This window comes from Colletotrichum tamarilloi (genome assembly GCF_030869305.1).
Source record: "Colletotrichum tamarilloi strain Tom-12 chromosome Unknown Scaffold_13.1, whole genome shotgun sequence".
NCBI classification, from domain to species: domain Eukaryota; kingdom Fungi; phylum Ascomycota; class Sordariomycetes; order Glomerellales; family Glomerellaceae; genus Colletotrichum; species Colletotrichum tamarilloi.
The window spans coordinates 234,618-257,269 of NW_026849396.1; the positions used below are offsets into that span (position 1 = coordinate 234,618).

General features: G+C 56.6%; 5 protein-coding genes across 5 annotated transcripts; 3 read left to right on the forward strand and 2 right to left on the reverse strand.

Moving 5' to 3' along the window:
- Nucleotides 1-157: 157 nt before the first annotated feature.
- On the forward strand, nucleotides 158-2,186 carry CTAM01_05185 (uncharacterized protein; the record flags this gene model as incomplete). Its single annotated transcript, XM_060521215.1, has 3 exons — nucleotides 158-297; nucleotides 347-374; nucleotides 429-2,186. The coding sequence occupies 3 exons, from the start codon at nucleotides 158-160 to the stop codon at nucleotides 2,184-2,186; spliced, it is 1,926 nt and encodes a 641-aa protein (XP_060384021.1).
- Nucleotides 2,187-2,959: 773 nt separating this feature from the next.
- Nucleotides 2,960-4,597, forward strand: CTAM01_05186 (DHHC zinc finger domain-containing protein; the record flags this gene model as incomplete). The annotated part of the gene is made up of 2 exons (XM_060521216.1): nucleotides 2,960-3,107; nucleotides 3,159-4,597. 2 exons carry the CDS (start codon nucleotides 2,960-2,962, stop codon nucleotides 4,595-4,597), a joined length of 1,587 nt encoding a protein of 528 aa, XP_060384022.1.
- Nucleotides 4,598-5,524: 927 nt separating this feature from the next.
- On the reverse strand, nucleotides 5,525-9,250 carry CTAM01_05187 (peptidase M16 inactive domain-containing protein; the record flags this gene model as incomplete). The annotated part of the gene is made up of 4 exons (XM_060521217.1): nucleotides 5,525-5,713; nucleotides 5,766-7,980; nucleotides 8,030-8,849; nucleotides 9,025-9,250. The coding sequence occupies 4 exons, from the start codon at nucleotides 9,248-9,250 to the stop codon at nucleotides 5,525-5,527; spliced, it is 3,450 nt and encodes a 1,149-aa protein (XP_060384023.1).
- Nucleotides 9,173-13,314, forward strand: CTAM01_05188 (is centromere binding protein at prophase; the record flags this gene model as incomplete). Its single annotated transcript, XM_060521218.1, has 11 exons — nucleotides 9,173-9,433; nucleotides 9,609-9,676; nucleotides 9,874-9,972; nucleotides 10,138-10,474; nucleotides 10,528-10,846; nucleotides 10,900-11,082; nucleotides 11,132-11,289; nucleotides 11,336-11,708; nucleotides 11,758-12,442; nucleotides 12,489-12,691; nucleotides 12,779-13,314. The coding sequence occupies 11 exons, from the start codon at nucleotides 9,173-9,175 to the stop codon at nucleotides 13,312-13,314; spliced, it is 3,222 nt and encodes a 1,073-aa protein (XP_060384024.1).
- Nucleotides 13,315-18,200: 4,886 nt separating this feature from the next.
- On the reverse strand, nucleotides 18,201-21,536 carry CTAM01_05189 (phosphatidylinositol-specific phospholipase C; the record flags this gene model as incomplete). The annotated part of the gene is made up of 1 exon (XM_060521219.1): nucleotides 18,201-21,536. One exon carries the CDS (start codon nucleotides 21,534-21,536, stop codon nucleotides 18,201-18,203), a length of 3,336 nt encoding a protein of 1,111 aa, XP_060384025.1.
- Between the last annotated feature and the right edge of the window lie 1,116 nt (nucleotides 21,537-22,652).

The window sequence follows — 22,652 nt, forward strand, 5'->3', positions numbered from 1 at the left end:
ACACCTATCCGAGAGGCATTTCTCAATCACGACTCGCCGCAACACCCCAGGATTGAACTTCATCCCAACTGCAGCTCGGAAGGGAAAAAAAAAAAGCTTCGACCAAACTCGTCACATCCAACATTGCACACAGAGACTGGAAGTTTCCATCACCAAAATGGCGAGACCGTCTCGTCGATCCCAAGCTCAGGCTGCCCAGGCTGCTCAAGGCCAGAACCAGACTCCCCAGCAGGGTCAAGCAGCTCCTCAGGATGATGCTGCAGGCACTGTCCGTATCACCCGCCACATCTCTGGACCGTGAGTTTTCCCACACTCCATGCGCATCTCATCCCTGACACGAATCTAGACAATCGGCTTTGACCGACTACCTTGCTGTAAGAATCTCGACCAAACTAACCATCTGTGCAAACTGACAATGCGCTCCCAAGGCCCACAACATCTCTGCAAACCAGATTCGCCGGGATGCAGACCAGCGTCGTGCTGCTGCTGCTGCCCAGAACCAAGCAGACAATGCCATCGGAGATGATGATGATGATGACGAGGCCGAGGCTGGCCCTTCAACAGCATCTGCCGGAGCTGCTCAGTCCGGCCGCAATGAGACTGCAGCTGAAAAGACGAAGCGTCAGAAAAAGGAGCAGATGGCCATCGCCAAAATCAAGGCCTCCAAAGCGTTCAAGAAGCGCAAGCACCGAGGCATGGATTCAGAAGATGAGGACGACATAGCACGCGCCCTATTCGAGCAAATGGCCCAACCCTTGCCAGGCCAGATGGATAACTGCGCCATCTGCAAGAAGCGCTTCACCGTTACCGCCTACTCGCTGAGTGGCCCCGAGGGCGGTCTGCTTTGCGCGCAGTGCAGCAAGGATGAGGCTGCCAAGAAGGGCAAGGGCAAGCAGAAGCCCAAGAAACCCGCCGGTGGCCAGGGCAAACGTCGCAAGATGCAGAGCAACATCCTCGACGGCACGTACCAGACTGGTGCCAAGAACCTGACCACTCTCTGCATCGAGACTCTGGCCAAGAATGTCGACCTCGCCGACAGTTTGGGCGATTTGCCAGACCAGGTGGTGGACAAGATTGCGCGACTCTTCTCCAAGCGTCGACTGCTCAGCCCTATGACGCTGCCCCTGTTTGTGCAGCCATCTACCACGGTCCTTCACATCTACGACGGCGCCAAGCTGGGCTCCAACGAATTCGAGAGCATCTTCCAGACGGCACCCAACCTCAAGAGATTCAAGGCTCGCAACTCTATTCAGTTCAAGGACGAGGTCATGGACTATCTTCTGAGTCGCGACATCAAGCTTACGCACTTTATTCTTCACGGCGCCAACCTCCTCAGCGACGAGAGCTGGACCAAGTTCGTCCAGCAGAAGGGTGCCCATCTGGAAGCCATCCAGGTCTACTACACTGATAAGCACGTTGGCGACGAGCTGCTTGCTCTCCTCCCCGAGACTTGTCCCAACCTCAATCGCCTCAAGGTCTACCACAACCAAAAGGTCACTAACGTCGGCGTCAAGTCCATTGCCGACATCAAGTCATTGAAGCACCTCGGCCTTCACCTGCAGCACGACATCACCTCCAAGAGCCTGGCCCACATGATCCACGGTGTAGGCAAGGACCTGGAGACGCTTTCCTTGAAGAAGATGCCCACGGCCAACGACGAGGTGTTGAGTGCGATCAGAGACACCTGCCGTTCTCTCAAAAAGTTCCGCATCACCGACAGTGAGCACATGACGGATGAGGGATTCGCGGACCTCTTCAACAACTGGGAGAACCCTGGCATCGAGATCATTGACCTCCAAAAGTGCCGCTACCGCGACTCTACCAAGCCCCGCGAGAACGAAGACGGCATTGGCCTCTGCTCCGACGGATTCCGTGCCCTCATGAAGCATTCCGGCAAGAAGCTCAAGAATCTCAACATCCACGCTTGTCGTCACATCAAGCGTGAGGCGTTCGAGGACGCCTTCTCTGAGGAGGACCAGTACCGCAACCTCGTCAAGCTCGAAATCAGCTTCATCGAAGAGGTGGATGATTTCGTTCTCGGACGCATCTTTCGAAGCTGCCCCAACATTCGCGAGATCAACGTCTTTGGATGCATGAAGGTCAAGGATGTCCGGGTCCCCAGAGGCAAGGTCGTGGTTGGTGTTCCGAACGCCATGGGAATGGTCGTTGAAGGTCGCGACGATTAATTGCAGCTTTGTAAGGACGTTGGGAGTTTGGTAAATATTCGTTGATCGCCACGGTCTCTGGCATCTAGCCAGGCTTATGGTTCTCAGGGTCAGGTTGGACCGGCGTTATGGTGGAACTTCGGATACGGGCGTTCAGCCGGATTTGCTCATTCAAAAGGACAGGTCGGCCGGCATTTGAGTTCACATTAGGTAGATAGTTGGGGAATACCAACTCATCAGAGTCAGTCGACCAAAAATTGAGGTTTCTCGGAAGCAGTCACGTAAATCGATATGCAGGTCGGCGCGGACCAAGCAAACGGCCCACTGTCTTCTGCGGAACACAGCGGGAACTGGGGCCAGAGACGGGGACTAAAACACCGCCACAGGCTGCCGCAGGGCGGAGCGGGGCCAGCCCGGCTCAGCCTCAGCTCCCTGCGTAAGACGGCAGCGGGAGGGGACGCTCACAGCTGGATGCCACGGGGCGCCGCCAGCAGGTTGCCTTGCATTCCACGCATCCACAGGGCAGTTTATCCACCCAGGTCCCCTGCTCATGCCTCTAACCTCCCCCTGACTATCCGTATCACAACCCCGGGCTTGTTGAGCTGAGCCAACGCAGCAGTTTACCATTTCGCGGGCCCTTTTTTCTTCTTCGTGGCCATCGATCAGCATCCATTCTTCCGTCCCTGACCGCCATGGTCTTTTCCCCTTCCTAGCTGCCTCTTTCTCTCTTTCTCTTTTCCCTTTCGAGTGAATGGATGGATCTTGATTGCCCACACTCCTCCTCCTCCGAAATCATGTCTCGCCGCTGGGCGCGAAAGCTTGAACGCTGCTGTTGCACTTTCGCGACCTACATCCCTCTGCTCTTCGTCTATGGCTTGACCACCTGGGCCGTCTGGGTGGATGTCACCATCGGGTCCCTGCCTTCTAAAGCTTCGTGGCTCGGTAAGTAGTCCGCTGATGCATGCCCGCCCGCCGCTTTCTGACGATGCATAGGATCCGCGTCTTCCGCAGGCGCCCTTCTCCTCTACGGCCTGCTCAACTGGTCCTATACCACCGCCGTCTTCACGAGCCCCGGCAGTACGACAAACGATAATGGCTACAGCACGCTACCGACCGAGGCGCCCCCGGCCGCCACCTCCTTCACCGTGAAGTCCAACGGCGAGCTCCGGTTCTGCAAAAAGTGCCAGGCGAGGAAACCCGATCGCGCCCACCACTGCTCGACCTGCCGCCGCTGCGTCCTGAAAATGGATCACCACTGCCCCTGGCTGGCGACCTGCATCGGCCTGAAGAACCACAAGGCTTTCCTTCTCTTCCTCATCTACACGACGCTCTTCTGCTTCTACAGCTTCTTCGTCTCCGGCAGCTGGGTGTACATGGAGGTCATCAACAACACGACGTACGTCGAGACGCTGATGCCCATCAACTACGTGATCCTCAGCGTCATCGCCGGCATCATCGGCATCGTCGTGGGTGCCTTCACGGGGTGGCACATCTTGCTCGCGAGCAGGGGCCAGACGACAATCGAGTGCCTGGAGAAGACGCGGTACCTCTCGCCGCTGAAGAAGCAAATGAAGCACCAGTTCGTCGCCCAGCACAACGGCGAAGGGATCCAGCTGCCCGCCTACGGCCAGCAGCTCCTCGACATCCACGCAAACGCCCTCCCGGGCATCACGCGACCTGAAGAAGGCGAAGAATACCGCGGGGGCGCGGGCTCCTCGAGGCCGATGGGCGCCACGCACCAGTCGTACGAGGAGATGGAGCGCGAGCGCGCGAAGAAGCGCTACGAAGAGTACCTCGACGAGCAGGACTCTGAGAAGCTTCCCAACGCGTTCGACCTCGGCGCGAAGCGGAACCTGCTGCACCTCTTTGGCCCCAAACCTCTGCTGTGGTTCGTCCCCGTCTGCAACACCACCGGCGACGGCTGGTCCTGGGAAGCCAGCCCCAACTGGTTGGCCGCCCGCGAGCGCCTCGCGAGGGAACGCCAGGAACAGCGCGCGCGCGAGATCAATGCCGGCTGGGGTACCGACGAGCCCCCGACGTTTATGCGCGAGGCGCCGCCTACCAAGCCCGACGGCGCGGGCCGACACTATCTGACCTCGCCTCCTCCTCCTCCCCCTCCCTCCAACGGTGGATCGCGTAAGACGCCCTCCAAGGCCGACCGGGTCCTGGGCCGCGACCCGAACCTGTACGCCGACGGGTTTCAAGAGTCGATGCCGATGCGGAAGCTCAGCCCGCGCGGCCGGGCGCTCGAGGACGAGCTCGACGACAGCGACCTCGACATGGAGGACCCGGCGGCGGCGGAGCACCGCGCGCTGAACCTGGTGACCAACGGCGGGTGGGGACGGAGCGGGGCCAGCGGGCTGTTGAGGAAGCACAGCCCGTCTTCGCCGTCGTTTAGGGACCAGCCTGAGAATGATGATGATGTGGATTGAGGTGGTGGAGGATGATAAATGAGGAAGAGACAGAGAGGGGAAGTCAACAATTTTCAAAATAGGGGCAACCAGAGAGAGAGAGAGAGAGCGTTTTTAGAAAGTGATATCCAGAAAGCGTCATCTTTCATGTTCCGTCAGCAAGGATTGGGGTCACTAGGGGATTTTAGAAAGTGTATAACGCATTTCATGTACGGGTTTTGTTACTTTGCAAAGGGATTAGGGAACTTTGAATTCTGAGATGTACATTCTTCGTGGTTTCCTTTTTCCAAAATTCGAGATTGGTGTTTTTGGTGTTTTCTGGGCTTCCTGGCAGAGTATCGGGGAGCTTTCCACACTCTTACCTCTCTGCTGGGAACGGATAATGATGGGGAGTTTTTTCTTTTTTTTTCTTTTTTTCTTTTTTTTCTTCTTTTTAGCACCTTTTGCGAATTAAATCGTTTCTATTCCATGGATTGCATAGCGATGCAGCTCTGACTAAAGCATAAAGAAACACTGGAACTTGAACAGCGCTCTGCAGGACTCCATTGGGGATCGTTGACGGCTGTGGTCGCGCCTCTGTACCGTTCCAACTGCGTTTTTATCAGGGAGAAAAGACGACAAGATCGAACTTCTCAGACGTCTGTAAAGAGAGGCACAGCTAGATCAGCTCGATCCAGCTTCGTGAAGATCTGTAGAGCCTATTGGAAAGGGGTAGACGGGCAGACATGGAGCTTCACTAGATTGATCATCCCATATCGAGAGACGGTCCCCGGATGACACCCCTTGGACAAGGGGGCCCAGCCGTTGCCGAAATCACGAAGATGGTTGAGACTCCTTCATATATCTTGAGCATACGTCTCTGATATTCTAGCCCAGAAGCGAAAGGTGCTGCGGCTGCCAGCTCTATCGATGCTAGTCTTCTTCTAACATGGTCTTTTGCCCACCGTCTTAATCCGACTCTTCATCACTGTATTCGCCCTCGCTATCATCCTCTTCGTCATCGTCAGACTCGTCATCCTCGTCTTCCTCGAGCTCCTCCTCCTCCTCGTCGCCCTTGAGGCCGTAGTCGTCGTGGAAGTAGGCGAGTTGCTGGACATCCGTCTTGTACCCCATCTCCTTGAACGCCTTTTCAATGTTCTGTAACCATGTGTCAGTAAATGTCTGTCGTGAAGCTGGGGGAAAGGCATACCTCTTGCAGGATCGGAGCGCAGGTAATAACGACATTGCTCTTGCCCGGCTCGAAAACAGGCATGACGAGCTCCTTGAGCACCGTCTTGATCTGCTCGTCCGTCACGTCCCGGACGTCCCTCATGACCTTCTTGTGCCAGTCGAGCGGCAGGCTGCGCACGACGCCGAGCATGAAGTTCTGCGCCGCCGACGACGCCATGGTCGACTGCTCGTCGGCGAACTGCACGACGACCTGGCTGATGGCGCCCTCCTTGAGGTGGCGGTCGATCTCGACCTCGCCCTCGGCGATCTTGCGGATCGTCTCGCGCGACACGGAAAAGGCCTTGCTGGCGTCCGGCGAGCGGTACACCTTGTACTGGATCACGCCCGTGTCGAGCTCGCGGCCGAAATACGAGCCGTACGCCAACCCTTGCCCGCGGACCGAGTTCCAGAGGGGGCCCTCGGTGGTCTCGAGGTAGCCGATGGCCACCATGATGGCCGGGAGGCGGGGGTCGTCGAAGGAGGTGATGCCCTTGGCCGTGCTGACGCCGTAGGAGCTCTCGGCCGTGGTCATGGGCACGATGGTGGCGCCGACGGTACCCGGGTTCTGGCCCTCCTTTGTGAGCAGGGTGTGCGGCTTGACGATGGGGAGCAGCTCGTCGGAGCCCCCGAGTTGGGTGCTGAGGATGTCCCAGGCGGCCACGGGCTCGGGCAGGCGGGCGACGTCGGCGGTGACGAGGATGCGCACGTTGTTCGAGGTGAAGAGGGACTTGCGCAGCTGCTCGAACCAGGAGAGGACCTTTTCCGGGTCGGAGGCGATGAGCTTCTTGAGGCGGCGCAGGTAGATTGCTCTGACGAGTGCGCGCTTGGCGACCGAGTAGGACTCCTTCTTCATGTGGATGGACATGTCGATTTCGGACGCCATTGATCTGCCGTCACGCTTCAGCTCGGGGATGTCGGCCAGGTGCTTCTGGACGCCCGCCTTGAGGCGCTGGATGTCGAAGACGCTGTCGAACATCATGGTGCGGATCCAGTTGATGACGGTGGAGTACTTTGCGGGCTCGATTTGGAACTGGATCATGACGCCGTCGGGGTCGCCGTAGTCTCGTGTCGAGCGCAGACCATAGCTAATGGTGTCCTGCTCCAGCTCCATGACGACCTGTTCGAAGCCAACCTTTTCTCCATCGCGCATGATGGGAGTGTTGAAGAAGTTGTCGTTGAAGATGGGCAGCAACGGCTTCAGCTCGATCGGTACCTGTGATGTCCCGAGATAGACCGTCAGGTGCACAAAGTTGGTCGGCACGCTCTCGAACTGGATGAAGAGGGGGTCTTTTCCTTGCTTGGCGCCGTCAATGACCTTTTGCGCCGCGTTGTCAACGAGGCCGAGGCTCTTGGCCTTTCCAGACCTCGCCGTGTCAGACTCGATGAAGTGAATCGATTCGGTGCCGGGGACAGCCCACTGATCGATCACGGAGGCCGGGATGGGCTCATCGTTCTTGGCCTTGGCAGCCTCGAGGCGCTTCTTGAGGTCAGCCAGACCCTCGGCGCCGAGCTCCTCCTTTCTCTTTGCGAGCCTCGCCTCCTCGTCGGCCTTTTGCTTCTTTGCGAGCTCGTGGGACGGCTTGCCGAGGATGGAGACGTGGGGAGCATCGGACAGCCACTTGCGCAAAAAGTCCCTCCATTGTGCGTCGGTCCACTTCTCGAGCTCCTCGTACTCGGACAGGGACTGCAAGTCCTTCAGCGTCGAACCGTCACGCTTGCCGAAAAGGTAGTCCGTGATAATGTTGTTGGAGTAGAAACCCTCAGACTCCTCGGCCTGAAACTTGACCTGAAGGCGTTCGCGGTGGATGCATGAGGTCAGGTATGCCATGTCCAAAGGCTTCGATGCCACTTCCTTGAGTAGGTCGACGAGTCTCTTCTCGACAAATTCCAGCTTATCCGTTTCGACGCCAGTCGGCTGGAACCAGATCACAGAGTTGGGCCTGGCATCCCACCAGTAGGACACGGAGCTGGCAAGCTCCTCCTTTTCGACAATGACGTTCTCGAGAATCGACACAGAGGAGCCGCAAAGATAGGTCAGCAGGACGTTGAGCGCAGACGTCTCGATGGTGTTGGTGCAGTTGGGGCCGTAGAAAGCCACAGTGATCTCGCCGACGGATTCGTCCTCTTCAGGGAACTCGGCTGTGGTGATGATGGTCTCCTTAAGCGCTGGAGGCTGTGCTGAGTCGATCCAAGGTCTGCAAACTCACGTCAGCATGGTTTGTTAGGTGTGGGGGATTGAACTACCTCTTGAAAGGGGAATCCAGCGGCGGAAGATCGTCCTTGATGCTCTCCTCGAACTCGTCCAGGATCTGCAGCAGCTCGTTGTGGTCCGCTTCGCCAATGATGACCACGGCGAGGTTACGGGGCTGGTACATATCACGGTGGAACTGGCGGATGCGGTCAGGGGTCAAAACCCGGAGGGCCTCCGTCATGCCTCCGGTCTCGTAGCGGAAGCCCACGTTCTCCGGGTACAGCAGTCGGCGCGCGCGTAGATCCATGATTTCGGCGCTCTTGAATTGCACGGCCTGCATCTCTGAGTAGACAACACCCGCATCGTTACCCTCGCCGTCAATGTGGTGCACCTCGGTGATGCACGCCTCGTCCGTGATGACGGGCACGATGACATGCTCGAGATACACTGGCAGGATCTGTGAGAAGCCTTCCCAGCCAGCGCTCTCGAGCGTGTACGCGGTGTGATCCGTCGCAGTCCAGGCGTTCGTCCCAGAGTAGGCTCGGGAGGCCAGCTTGTCGAGGAGTCCCTTGTAGCGGTAGTTCTTTGAGCCCATAAATATCAGATGCTCGAGAGTGTGAGGGGCGCCCGAGTCGTCAAAGATCTCGGTTGCGAGAGTGAAGTAGCCGTTGGTCTTGGGGCCCTTGCGATCGGCCACAATCACCTGCATGCCGCTCCTCTCTGAGACATACTGGCTGATTTGGCACGGGGCGTAGTCCGTCTTGAAGCTCTGGACCTTGCGGAACCGCGGCTGCGGCTTGGGTTGCTCCTCAGGCGACATGGTGTGTGTCTTTGCTTTGAATAAGCTTTGAAATGATCTGACAAGATGGTCAACTTAGTGTCCTGTGTAGTTGTGGGAGATTCTTATAAAGGCATGGGCAGGGGCACAAGAACACAGGGGCTCGAAGAGTCATGAGCAAACAGTTTAATGGCCCTTGGGTAAGGAGACAACAAACCCAGCTGAAGCAGGGTAATACGGGTCTCTTGACGAAGCTCTTCACCGGAAAACAGGAACTAGCTGTTGGAAACGGGAGGGGAAGATAACCAGACAGCGGATAGATGCAGTAGTTCGTATGACAAAGGGCCATGCGTCCGTGAACACCAGGACATCCGGTCCGAGAAGAGACATACCCAGCTCTGTTGGATAAGATGTGTCCATGATGGGGAACAAGACAAGCCGCCAGAAGCGCAACGGCCACGGCAAGCGCCACTTGACCGACTCCAATCTTCAACATGTCAACGTGTCAGACACGGGAAGGATGCCCTCAGACAGTCGTTTGAAGCTTGCAGCCTCGGAACGGTGCAGCGCAATGCGCCATGGCATACAACCAGTTGACAGGCGAAGAAGAGAAGTAGGATTACAAGGGGCCAATCGGGGGAAACCACTTCAGCCAAAAAGACTTGACAAGAAAGAACGAGTAGGACGGACGGAAGAAAAAGGCGCAGCAGCTTACCGTACAGAAGCCGGCTTTGCCAGCCTAATGGACAGAGATGAAGAAGACCAATGAGGCTTCCCGAAGCGTATTGGCCAGCCCGTGATAGGGAACGATGTAGCGGTTACCTAACCGCCGCCACGAGAGATGCTGACACAAGGATGGCGGGGTATCGACGGCACTGGAGAACGAGCTGATGCTGAGGCTTGCAGGCGTCCTCAGGGATTGGTATATACCTTATAGTTGAGCTTTGGTTTCCCGTTGGCGCGCTTTCTTTTAGGTTGCGAGTTACCAGTTCGTCGCGGGGCACGAGAACGTGAGAGATGTCGCTGGCCGTACAATGAAGCGCACTGGTCCATCTGCCCCTCCAAAAGTCCAGGGCAAGAGACCAGTGGAGTTTATCTTTACTTTTTGATTTTCGCAAGGTCATCGGCGGGGTGGTGTCTCCTGATTGGCCCCTTGCCGCGGGAGACTACGCTGGGCCAAGCGCCAACCGCTCGGCACGAGGTCGGATCGGACACGAGGTACGTACCGGGGAGCGACATCGAATTGTGACGTGGGTGCTTTCGGGACAGCTATGCAATCCAGTGTCATAATTGCCCGTAGCTCATCGCCCATTTTTATGCGGCATCGCTCCGAAGACGAGGCAAAGTCCTCCTGTCGCCCGTTTCTTAGCTACATATTTGCAGAATCACGTCTCTGAACTCTAGGCGAACCTTCCCAAACCTCGATCTACCGCATTCCATTTCCTGCTTGCGACCTGCCCTGACACCTGGCGCCCCGACCGAAGCGGTCCCGCGATATCGAGAGCTTCGAGAAGCCACACGTGTGACCCGCGCACGGCAGCGGAACGAGACGATGGCCGTCGAAACAGATCAGAATGCCTCTGCGCACATCGGAGAGGCCGTAGTTGCCTTTGCGCTCGAGGGGCGCTTCCCCGACGAGCAGATGTCATCGCTGTCGCTGTCCTCTTCGGATTTGTCGCCTGCGATTGATGCGCTGGAGCGGGCCAAGGGTGATTTGGAGGTAATGCGAGGCCCATAGCGAGCGATGACGGCCTCTTACTGATGCATGCGCAGTCTGAAATCCACACGATCAACGAAGAGACCAAGGGCGACGTCAGCTCGTGGGTGCACAATGCGAAAACACTACAGGAAGACATCTTGCGATCCAAGAGGCTGGCCGACGATATTGTCCGACAATCGGAAGCGCCGCAGGTTTCGGGAAAGGCTATACAAGATGCGGAGGACCACATTCAGTTTCTTGAGAAGGAGGTGCTATACACGAACCAGCTGCACGATGCCCTCAGGGGTATCCAGCATGTCAACGAGCTTTTGGGGGAGGTCGAGCAGGCGATGAACGAGCGGCGCATCATCGATTCGCTCCGGTGGCTGGAGAGTAAGGACCGAAACATCGCATCGGCATTATGGCGAGAGGCTAATGCTATGCAGAATCTTGGACAGAGCTCGATGCCGTCCCAGTCAACAAGAAGGCATGCCGGATCATGAGGCTCCTTGACGTAAGGGCTTTCGAGCTAAAGTCACATGTTCACGACGTCTTCGACCACGTCTGGGCATCGCTTGTTCACACGGATCTCGAAGCCGGCTCCCTGGCAATCTACAACAAGTTGGATGGTACTTGGTACCCGTCTGGTTGAACCCACCGGAAGCTAACAGAATCCAGACGAGCAAATGACGCTATCGGAAGCCATCATTGGTCTCCAGGCCTACAGAGAGGTTGAAGACCGCATGTCCAAGCTGTGGCACGATGTCGACAAGGCCATTGTGTTTCCGCGCATGGACACGCAAGCTTCATCGCTGCCTTCCATCCGCGAGACTGAGGTATGTCCCAAAGACAGTCTGACGGCTCAGTTGCTGACCCCGGCAGAACGTTGTGGAATTGAATGGTCAAGCTGGCAGATCAATCGACGAGCTATTCACGGATCTCCAAAAGGTGGTTGAGTTCCTGGCCAAGAGACTGACACCGGACCTCCTCATGTTCTTCAGCCCCATCATGATGAGCGATCTGGTCCCGAGGCTCATCTCAGTCTGGCTCGACTCAGAAGTGCCCTCAAATCTCAAGGATCTCGGGAGGTTCCAGGCTGTCATCGAATCTGCACGGCGCTTTTGCGAGGTCCTTGAAGACAACGGATTCACTGGGTTTACGGAGCTCAAGGAATGGGTTGGCAGTGCGCCGTCAATATGGCTTGCAAAGTGCAGAGAAACAGCCCTTGATTCGGTCAGGGTGCAAATGTCAAACGGTCTGTCACCCAGTGTATGCCTATTCAAAATCTTGCTGACGTTGCGTAGGTCTCGGCGCCACAAAGCAAGTCGAAAAGGTGGAAAAGCAAATGGTGTCTCGGTCCGAAGGCAAGGAGTTGACGGCGAACGGTGTAGCCGGTACCGTCGCAGAAGATGACTGGGGCGCGGAATGGGGAGTCGACGATGACGAGGAACCGGAAGCCAAAGGCGACACACAAGAGGAAGACGACGGTGCTGATGCCTGGGGATGGAACGATGAGGAGCAAACTACAGAGACCGCCCAAGAGGAGACGGTGCAGGTTGAGGAAAAGACGGCAGACGATGAGGACGACGCAGCCGACGCGTGGGGTTGGGGGGATGATGATGCGACAGAGCCAACGGAGCCAGAACCGAAGCCTCAAGCAGCAAAGACGCCGACGAAGAAACACAAGGCGGTATCTGCTGAGCCAGATGAGAGCAGGGAGATGGTTCTCAAGGAGACGTACCACATCTCCTCCATGCCGGAGCCGGTGCTGGAGCTTATACTGGCCCTCCTCGAAGACGGCGCGGCTCTGACACAGCCCGAGTATGTTGCGAGCTCATGTCAACACGGTGATCCTTCTAACATTGATAGGTACGAAAACAGTCCAGTGGCAGCCGCCGCGCCGGGCCTCTTCAGTTTGCCGACATTCGCATTAGCCATGTTTCGAGCAGTGTCGCCGCACTACTACTCACTCGACATTGGCGGGAACATGTAAGCATTCTGTAGGGGTATCCTTTCGAAGCTGACCAATGTCTAGGTTCCTCTACAACGATGCCATGTATTTGTCTGAGAAGCTGGCTGATTTGGCATCAACGTGGAAGTCACGCGGGGATCTCACCACACGCGCCCAGAACATGCTGCGCATAGACAACGACATCAAGAGCCTGCAGAACTTTGCGACGCGCGCATACACTAACGAGCTGGGATTGCAGAAAACGGTGCTGCGAGATCTGCTAGGAGGTACGTTTTGTTCTAGCCTGGGCTGAAAGCACTTGCTGCAGACTGCCGGCAGTCGGTATGGCTTTTGGGCTAACGCAAGACGCACAGGCGATCAAAGTCTCATGCAGCAGGATGAACTGGACAGTTGCGTGGACTCGGCACTAGCGCGGGTCAGATCCATGGCGGTGACATGGGAATCGATTCTCGCACGCTCGGTGTGGTACCAGGCGGTGGGGTCGCTCCTGGATGGGCTGTCGTCCAAGATTATCGGGGATGTCATGGACGCGTCGTCCATCGGACAGGACGACGCGTACGGGATCGCGAAGCTCATTGCAAAGGTCACGGAGCTCGACGACCTCTTTCTGCCGTCGCGGACCACAAGTGCGAGCACGGGGGCGGCGGCAGCAGACGAAATCCCGACAACGGCGCAGTACGCGGCCACGTGGCTCCGTCTCAAGTACCTGAGCGAGGTGCTCCAGTCCAACCTCAATGAGGTCAAGTACCTCTGGTGCGACAGCGAGCTCAGCCTGTACTTTTCGGCGGACGAGGTCGTGGACCTCATTGAGGCTAGCTTCGACGCTAACCCGCGGATGAGGGAGACCATCCGGGCGATTCGGGAGACCCCCAGCCCCGTGCACGGCTAAGGGAGGAGGGGACGGATCACACCGGACGGTTGAGCCGGAGGGCCCGGGCGGACGGCGCAAGAGCCGGAGCGAGATGATGGGATGATGGCTCCGCTTGCGGTCGGGCTTGTAGTCCATGATGACGGGCGATGGGGGGGAGGAGGGGCGAGAAAAAAACTCTTTTCCGACGCGAAAGAAGAATAACATACATTTAGCGTTTCTGGTGTATTGGCCAATTTCAAGGTGCTACATTGCCTTTTGAATATCAAGCGTCGTTATTCCCCAAATCTGATTCATCCATCCCAATCACCCAATCGAACCCAAAACAGGCTTGTACTCGCCGTACCTTTCCTCTCTACCAATCGCTTTACTTTCACGCCCATCCACCACCACCAATTGCACACCCCATTCTCTACGTTCCTTTCCCCACACGCACGCCCCCCTTGTACACTGCAGGCTGCAGCTCGGCCGGTCTCCACATTCTCCAACGCGCGACGCTGAACCCTGTCGGTCTCGGCACCTTCCACCCCAAATCTCCACCTTACCCCAATTTCTGGTTTTTTTTTTTCGTTGTCTATTCTGCTCTGTTCTGTTCTGTCCAATTCTGTCTGGTTCCCATCTCTCCGTGGTATTCTTCTTTTGGGTCTCGTGACTTTTTACACTTTTTGCCCGGCTTCGCCCATTGCGGATGATTGTACATTTCGTAAGTGAACTATCAGCGTGGCAGTTATGAAACTGCAATTCATCAAATTCTTCTTCACCCGAAAGTTGAAACCACCCCGGGAAGCCCATCGTGATCGCCGAGGAGGAGCCTGGCCTGGCCTTTTGTGTAGTGTAGCATTCTGGGCCAAAAACCTGGAATATCGCCCGCCCCCCCCCCCCCCATGCCCAACGTCGCATTTTTCTCAATTTCATCTCTCTTTCTTGTTCCTTTCTTTTCTGTCGATCACGATCTAGAACATTAGAGATCAATGCCCCTCATGTGCCGTCACCCCTCTCCTTTCCTTTTCTTTCCAGCACAGACGAGACAAGCACGACGGGCAAGAAAATACTCCGAGAAAAGGAAGAGGATTTTTCTGTAGCAAAGAAATTGACTTTCTCCTTGTAAAACCCTGTTTGGCAACCTTCAAAGGCCCTGACTGCGTACGTACTATGTACGCATCCTTTCCGGAGCAGTTCTTCCCCCCCTTGACCTTAAAACTATCTTTACTTCACTCTCCCCCGGTTGGCAAAGGTATGTCAAAAAAAAAAAAAAAAGCCAAGAGGAAAGCCACGAGTGACGGGTTGCATACTCTATTCGTTCCATGCATATACTTTCTTGGCTGCTCGCGCAGTACATACAACATCCTCATCCACGGCATAGCTAGCTAGCTAGTGTACTGATCGAGAGGGGGGAAGGGAAGGGGGCAACGCAACGCAACGAAACGCAACCCCTCGAACAGGATTTTGAGATTCTGCCTTGCTGCGCTGATCTCCGCTGCCCGTCAACATCCCTACCCTGTCAATCCTCGAATCCGCAGACGTCTTCCTTTCTTCCATTTCCCATCCGGGGGAGCTCATCGGTTGCAACACGCGCCCAGCCAAACCATAGCCCCCCCCCCCCCCCTCCGGCATCGTCGCATTCTCCTTCGCGTCCAACGTCGTAGTTCACCTCACGCGTAGAGGACATTTCTCTCCGAGCAGCAGCCGTGGTGTAAAACTACATCGCGATACCTACCTCGCATCTGATACGCTGGAACGTTCCCATCGCCCATTACATCCCATCCAGCAAGAAAGACCTTCTCCGCATCTACCTTTGCTTCGTCCCGCCCACTTCAGCGGCTCCCACATGTCCCTTTACTCTCCGCACGTACCCAAATCCATCCATTCCTCCGTCTGGTCTTTTCTTCCCATCCATCCATTCAGCCACCACTCTGACAGTGACCTGTTTGATCACGTCCCTCCTCCTCCTCCTACCTACACTCTTTTAGCCTTTGCGAAGCATGTGCAAGCAGCAAAAGCCAAGCGGGAAGGGGAGTTTCTGCCTGCCTCGTTTTCTGGTGCGGAGCCCCCTCCGGATGCAGCTCCGGAAGACACGGCAAAATCGGATAGCAACTGGATCGCCAACCGTCTGATGCCCGTCATTGGTCAATTCCTCCCGTCCTTCACTCTAGAGTCGAGGTTTCTACCACCTCTTGGGCCAAGTCTATCTATCCTCTGCCGACAATGCCGTTTACTCTCGCTGTCGTCGGCCAGGTTGCTTTGATTTCCTTCTCCAAAGCCCTCCCCAGACACACCAGCGACCCACGGCCCGGGGAGCTCTCTTGTCTCTCAAACACCTCCCCTGACCTCCGTCCATCCTCCCGGATCCTTGGTCAACCCATGCCCCCAGCAAGCAAATCCCCCTTGAAAATCGAAATGGAGGAAAAGAAACACACTACCATCTCTGTACATGAGACAAGTCTTTGGGTTGTAGGAATTTTGGCGTGTGGCACCTACCACACGCCCCCCAGCAAATAACAAACAGGAACCAAAAAGAAGGAGGAACACAAGAAAATCTCCAGCACGGAGATTGCACATGTTACACTATCCCAAAACCCCCAAGGATAAAATTCCCCACCACATTTCTCTCTCTCTCCCTCTCCCTGTCCTTTTCCCCCCTCCTCTTCCTGCACCCCGGATCATCCAGACCATAGACACATACGTACGCAGTACATACTTAGTTGGGTATGCAACAGATGCTTGCGTAGTTACACACCGTGACACCCAACCCACTTGGGGGAGCGGGGGGCGTTTACTTACGCAGTACCCATCCGGTATGGGGAATCCAGAGAAGGGGAAAGAAAAGCCGCGACAAATCATCGAACCACCCACCCATCTACTCAACTCAACCTGTGTCGGGAGGAAAAGTCTGGAGAGAGCTTGAGCACGGGACACAGCACACACGCACGCCTGGCCTGCCATCCGGCCCGGCCGCAGAAAATCCCCACACCCAGTCCATCCGGGCCCCCCCGTTCGCATGCCCATTCCCCCCCCCCCCCCCCCCCCCCACCCCCACCCCCCCCCCCCCCCCACCCACCCCCCCCCCCCCCCCCCCGCCCCCCCCGCCCGCCCCCAAAAAACCCCCCCCCCCCCCCCCCCGGGCCCCCCCCCTCCCCATCCCCCTCCCCCCCCCCCCCCCCTCCCATCCTCCTCCTTCTGCAAACTGCAATCGAGCAAAACTCAACTACACTAGGTACATGGAGAGAAGTAAGAAGAGCAAGAAAGTCGAGGAGAGACAAAAAAAAAAAAAGAAGAAGCTCCAAAGTCTATACGCACGCAAAGATAGGGCACCAAGTCAAGTCACGTCACGTCAATCTTCAGCTCCCCCCCACTTCTCTCCTCCAGAGTCCCCCCACCCCACAACGCTGCTCAACTTTACCTACCGTACTTACCTGACATCGATGCTTTCGTCTTGCCGTGTCCTCTCTGGCGACGTTCTTCAACCCCGCGTATACGTATTCGCAAAAAAGAAACAAAAAAAAAAACAAGCACCTACCAAAGCCCTCACTCTCTCAGTGTCCCAGTACCGGCACGGCAACTCTCCTCAACCCCTCCCTCCCTTCTCTGCCCCTATCTAGCTTAGACCTCTCTCACCCAAACCTTTCGAACAAAGGTCATGCCGCCAAAGCCCATTCGTTACGGCATAACTCTCTGCTTCTGCTCACAAGTACTCAAGAGGCAGAAAAGATCCCACGACGACCCTTATGACATTCCCCAACATCAGACACAGCAACGGTCTTGGCACAAGGTTCATGGTTCACTGTAGCCAAGCTAGGTCCAGATAGACGTCTAGACAGACAGATAGACAGACAGATAGACAGTAGTACCCATCACGGTTAATTCGTTGACATTAGCACTAGCAGTCTCGACGAGCCTGTCCGCAGCAAACTGCCTTCCATTCCAGTTCACCCTTCCCGTTCGTTCGTTGTGCCCCCCGCCCGGTCCATCCATTCCAGATGATTATGCTTCACGTCAATGCTTAAACAGATCCCCCCTCCTCCAAACCATCCTAACCCGGTGGCCTTCCTAGCCCGAATCCTAGCGGGACCGTCCTGGCCCTCCTCCGCCATGTCCTGATACCCCCAAGGCAGTCAGCAAATTCCTCCCTGTTCGCCAGGAGATTCCTCCCCGTTAATCAACAAAACACCTCTCACAAACTGTTTCCGGGTAATGCAACGCTTGAAAAGGTGGGTGATAACAATCATCCGCCATCGTGTACTGTGGGTCCTCTTTCGAGACAAATCGTGGCAGACAAATCGTGAGAAACAAAGAAACTTTTTTTCCTATGGTCTTTTCTCGACTTTTGCTTTCATCATGTCGGATTGATCCCAGTTCTATAATATTCCTGTCCCTTCCTGACATGTGGTATATGCTGTGTGTCCTTTCCCGTTTCAAAAAGTCGACGCGACCCCCGGGCATCAGGCCTCTCGGGGGCGGTGACGGTTATGCCCTTATTTCGCCGTCCCAATGAATAATCCCATGAACAAATGAAAAAAGTAGAAAGAAAAAAAAGGTGTCCCGTTGGTATCCCTAGAAAAAAGCCTCGCATCCTTCAAGGAGAGCGGGTGAAGCGAAAGAAAAATAGTCGTAGACTACACCAGGAAGTTCTCCTTCATGCCAATAGTACGCCGCAGTCGAATGCCAAAGGGGGTATTGATAGCACATTAGATCCAAAAATTTGGGGCGCGCTGGGAATTCTGTCTTTTTGGGTTCGGCCGTGTCGTTTCGCCCCAGGGGGTACTCAAGGTCCCCCCCGGGCATATGTCGTTAATTCTCTGTCGATACTGATACAAACTTGGGGAATAAAAAAGGAAACAAATTTATGCCAAGAAGCGAAGGTGGTGAGGCCTCAGCATGGTACAGAAGGGGCGCGGCCTTCAGCCGCCCTAGGTCGCCTTCTCCATGCTGGATTTGGGGCTAATGTTGTTGGATCGAGTGCCAAACGTGTTGAAGACGCGTCCGACGCCACGGGACCTGCTGCTGGTGCCCGTGGATTCCAGGTCGTCGTTGTTGCTGAGCAGAACGGTCTGCACGGAGTCGATGTTGATGCGGCAGAAGAGCGTCGAGAAGAGGTACTGTTCGGCGTTGTGGTCAAACAGGGGCAGGGTGCGATAGCCGCGCTTGAGGCCGTTGAGCTTGGCGGTGTGCGTCGCCACGGGCTGGCGGTCGTTGTAGCTCTCGCCGTTGTGCGATAGTTTGACCGACCAGCGAACAAAGATGAGTTCGGGGAACTTGGTCGTAACCTTGAAGGTGAACTTCTCATCGAAGATGGGGTTGAAGCCGTTGCCCGCCTTGATCTTGGTGCGGAACATGAGGGGCGTATCCGAAAGCGAGCCCTCGGCGTCTGTGTCCTTCTTGTCCCTCTTGTCGCTGGAGTGGAACACCTCCACCTCGACGTACGGGTCGACCGTCTTGTTATTGGGCATGCCGTTGGGGCGCATGAGCTGCTGGGCCGAGATGACATCAATGGTGAAGGTGACTTCCTGGCGTTCCCGGTGATGGCCCTCCCATCCGGGGGGCATCAACTTGATCTCGCGCAGCTCCTTGGGCTTCAAGACGTAGCCGGATCTGTCGGTGCCGCTCTCGAACATGGCCTGGTTGAGTTGCATGCCGAGATCGAACGTCTGCCAGTTGAGTGCGGCCATCTGCACGCCCTTGCGCCAGTAGCCGATCGGGTTGAAGTTGTTGGACGTGATTCGCGTGCGGTCGGGGTAGACGCGCATGAGGTACCGCATGTTGTGGAGCTGAATGGCTCTCTTCTCCTCCTTGGACCTGCTGTTCTTGTGGAAGCTCGACTCCATGAAGGAAAAGATGTGGTTGTACGCCTTGGCCTCGGTGGCGTCGAACCCACCAAACTTGAGGCCGGCACAGTACACACCCAAATCTCCCAGCACCTTGACCGTCTTGTTCGATGACCGTCTAGGGGGGATGCGCTCGCCCGCGCTGTCGTTGTCGCTCGTGCTGCTGCTCAGGGCGTCCTGGACCTCGCCCTCCGTGATGGTGTTAACACGGCTCTTACTAACGAGACGGCGGGACGAGTGGCTCGGGCTCAGAATGGGGCTCTGAGGCAGCGACTGCGAGGGGACGATGCTGTTGTCCAGCTGAACCGGCTTGGGGTACGGAGAACTCAGGCTGTTACCGCGTCGGCGACCGGCCGACTCGGCTGGCTTGGTGGGCTCCGGGGGTGGCTGCGGGCGCTTGACCTTGATGAGCACTCGCTCCTTGAGCTGCTCGGGCGACGGGAACTTGTCTGAGGATGAATCCAGGGGTGCGGTGACGAGACGAGCGCCAAAGGTCTCCTTGATGATGCGAGCCATCTCGGCCTGTTGCGCCGGGTTGCAGTGAACCTCGAGGGAGATCCAGAGAGGGTACTTGGTCGCAATAAAGGCGTACTTGTTGATCGTGGTCATGGTCTCCTGGAAACTGATCGAAGTGGTGAGCGTGCGGCCGTGGTTCACCGTGGGGTTGCCATCGGGTCCATCCCAGCAGTCGACCTCCACACAACGGCAGCCGCGGACGAGCGCGGAGATGTAGCCTTCGACGCTCGAGAGGCCAGCGACTTGTCGACCCATCAGGTAGGTGTTGTGAGAGCTGGAGATGAAGTATTCGTTCAACGGACGGTCGAGAGAAAAGGTCTTGGGCTCCTTAATGACGGGCAGGTTGTAGGTCGATGTAAGATAGGCCGCAAAGGCGGCGTCGCCCATTCGTGGGCCTTCGCTCGTCCACTCGGAATCTTTGGCGTGCTTGCGGGCCAGTCTGTTATACGCAGTCTCCCAGACCGTAGGGTCAGCTTCAACGTTTTCTCCCTGGGCGTCGCGCAAAAACTTCTTGAACTCGTCGAGACTGAGGCCGGCTACTGGGTTAGCCGCAATCTGGTAGTAGATATGGCGAATGTCGTCACGCTGCTTCATCAAACCGACAAACTTTTGGAATTCGAAAAAGTTGAGGCGACGATTCCCGCGGCCGGTGCCGGTGCCAGTCGCCTGATCAAACTTTTCGGACAAATCCTGGTACGAGGCGTGAATGTGAAGATTCCGGCAGACACGCTGGACTCCCTCAAAGTCAATGTCACCGACGTCGAGAGACAACGTCTTCTCACCACTCTGCCTTGCCATCTCAGTGAGCCAGTAGTCGCGGATGGCTCGGTCGTTGAAGGCCATCAAGGACGCCATGAGATCTTGTCGGTGCTTGGAGATGGCCTCGAGCGTAGTCACCCAGTTGTGGAAGGTGCTCTCATCGTCGGCGACCAGGTGCATCATCTTGGTCTTTGACGTTTCGTGCACGACGTACATGATGGAGAACCAGCGGGCCTCTTCGGACTCCGGCACGCCATAGTCGAGACGGTACTGTCGAATATCGGAACCGGTCCTAATCTCCTTGATGTCGTCAATGTAGAGCTGCTTTCCCTTGGACTTATCCCAGGAGATCTTGGCGGCGTCGGGCTCCAGGACCAGGATGAAACGCTTCTTCCAGTTCTTCTTGGAGACCTTCCTAATCCAGGTGCCCTTGAGCAGCTGGAAGGGGATGACGGGGCCGGCGGTGGTGTTGGAAGGCGAGGTGGAGCCGGCCAGAGACGCGGTGGTGCTATTCGAGGACGACTCTCTGAGAGCCCCGTCAAGACCACCAATCAACGACCTGAGATCGTCCATCTCATCAATGATTTCATCGTCAGAGTCGCTATACGCGGCAAGGTCGGGCGGGGCCGTGTTGTTGCTGTCACTCCTCCGGCGGAGCATACCGGGGCCAACGCTGCCGTCACGGCTGTTTGGGGCAGCGGAAGATGTCCTGCGGCGGGTGAACCTGGCCGTGGCTCGGTTCGACAGACGCCGGATGATGTTGTTGCTTTTGCTGACGGCCTCTGACATGGCACTGGGGCTGCCCACCAAGGTCTGTCCGAGCGAGTTGTCACTCGTCTTCCTTGAGATGACGGACTCGGGCAGAGACCATGAGCCGGCCGAGAACTGGTCGTCCACAAGCTCACGGCCCCGGTGCTCAGGGGAAGCCTGGAGCGAGCTGTTGCTCGTCATGACGGCATTCTCTGGGGACATGACGGGCGAGCCCTGCTGCGAGCTGGAGGCCACGGAGGAGGCGCTTATTGCTGAAGCTGGTACTGTGAATTGTTGTTGCTGCTGCTGTAGGTGTTGTAGGTGAATGTTGGAGGGGATGTTTGTCTGTACATGGCTTGGACGTGTGCGCCTAAACTGAGTAGACTGAGGAGGCATGGTGGGAGGTTTGGAAAGGGGTAGAGGTGAGGGCAACTGAGTTGAAGTAGAAGTGGGAGACATGGTGAAAGTTCGTGGGGGTAGCCCTTCGCTACACGCGGGTTTGGAGAGGTCCCCGCGGCGAGATCCTAGGTGGATGATCTGGCGTTTTTATGAAGAAGTAGTAGCTGCTTGAGACGGCATCCTTGGAGAGTGTGGTCGTGTGAAACGGCCCGTAGAGGGATAGAGAATGCGGGGGATGCGTGGGAGGCGGTCGATCCTGCGATATGAAGGTGGGCGTTCCACACACACGGGGCTGTCTGGCAGGCGGGCAAGGGTTCGGGTCCAGGAAGGAAGCAGCAGGCCGTGGGGAGAGGGTGATGATCTCTTTGCTGCAGAGTCGTGTAGGTCGCCGCGCGGTGCGATGCGATGCGGCGCACCAGAGGTCCTGACAGACCACACGGGTGGAAAACTTATGGGCGCCGGTGGTTCGTACTGGTACACTGCAGGCGGACCAGCAAAGTGAATCAGGCGTAGGCGTAGAAGAGGTAGGCGTGGCAGGGCGGACGAGAGTAGGGTCGGACTGGGCCAATCGTGATGGCAGGTGTCCGTCGATTCGTCTTTTGGGAGTTCCAGCCTCTGGGTTTGGGGGCTGCTCGACAAAATGTGCGGGCCTGCGCAGTTGCTGCGATGGGCTCTCCAAGGCGAGGTGTGTGATGTGGCAGGTGTTGTATGCAAGTGACTGATTTGGGTCTATTTCCAGGTTGGGGTCGACGGGACCGACAGCATTGGCAAGCCGCTATGCAATGATCCCGCAGCGGATGCTCGTTCGTTTTTTTCGTGTCTTTCTTGACACCTTGCGTTCGCTTCTGGCAACTGGTTGCAGTCCTAGGTCGCGCAGGCTCGTGTCCGGCAAGAAGAATCCAACGTTGAATCGGGCGGGAGGTGGTTCGGCGCAACAAGAGAAAGTCTTGGGTGGTGGTGGTTCCTCGGAAGGGTGCGCACGGCGCAACAGTTGCAGATGAGTCAATGGGCAGATCCCTCGGGTCGAGTGCCGGGCGCGCAACTATTGAACACAATGAGTTGTCTGTTATTTGTTTTTGGCAGGTTGACTTGTTTGGCGAGTGGTGCGGGTGA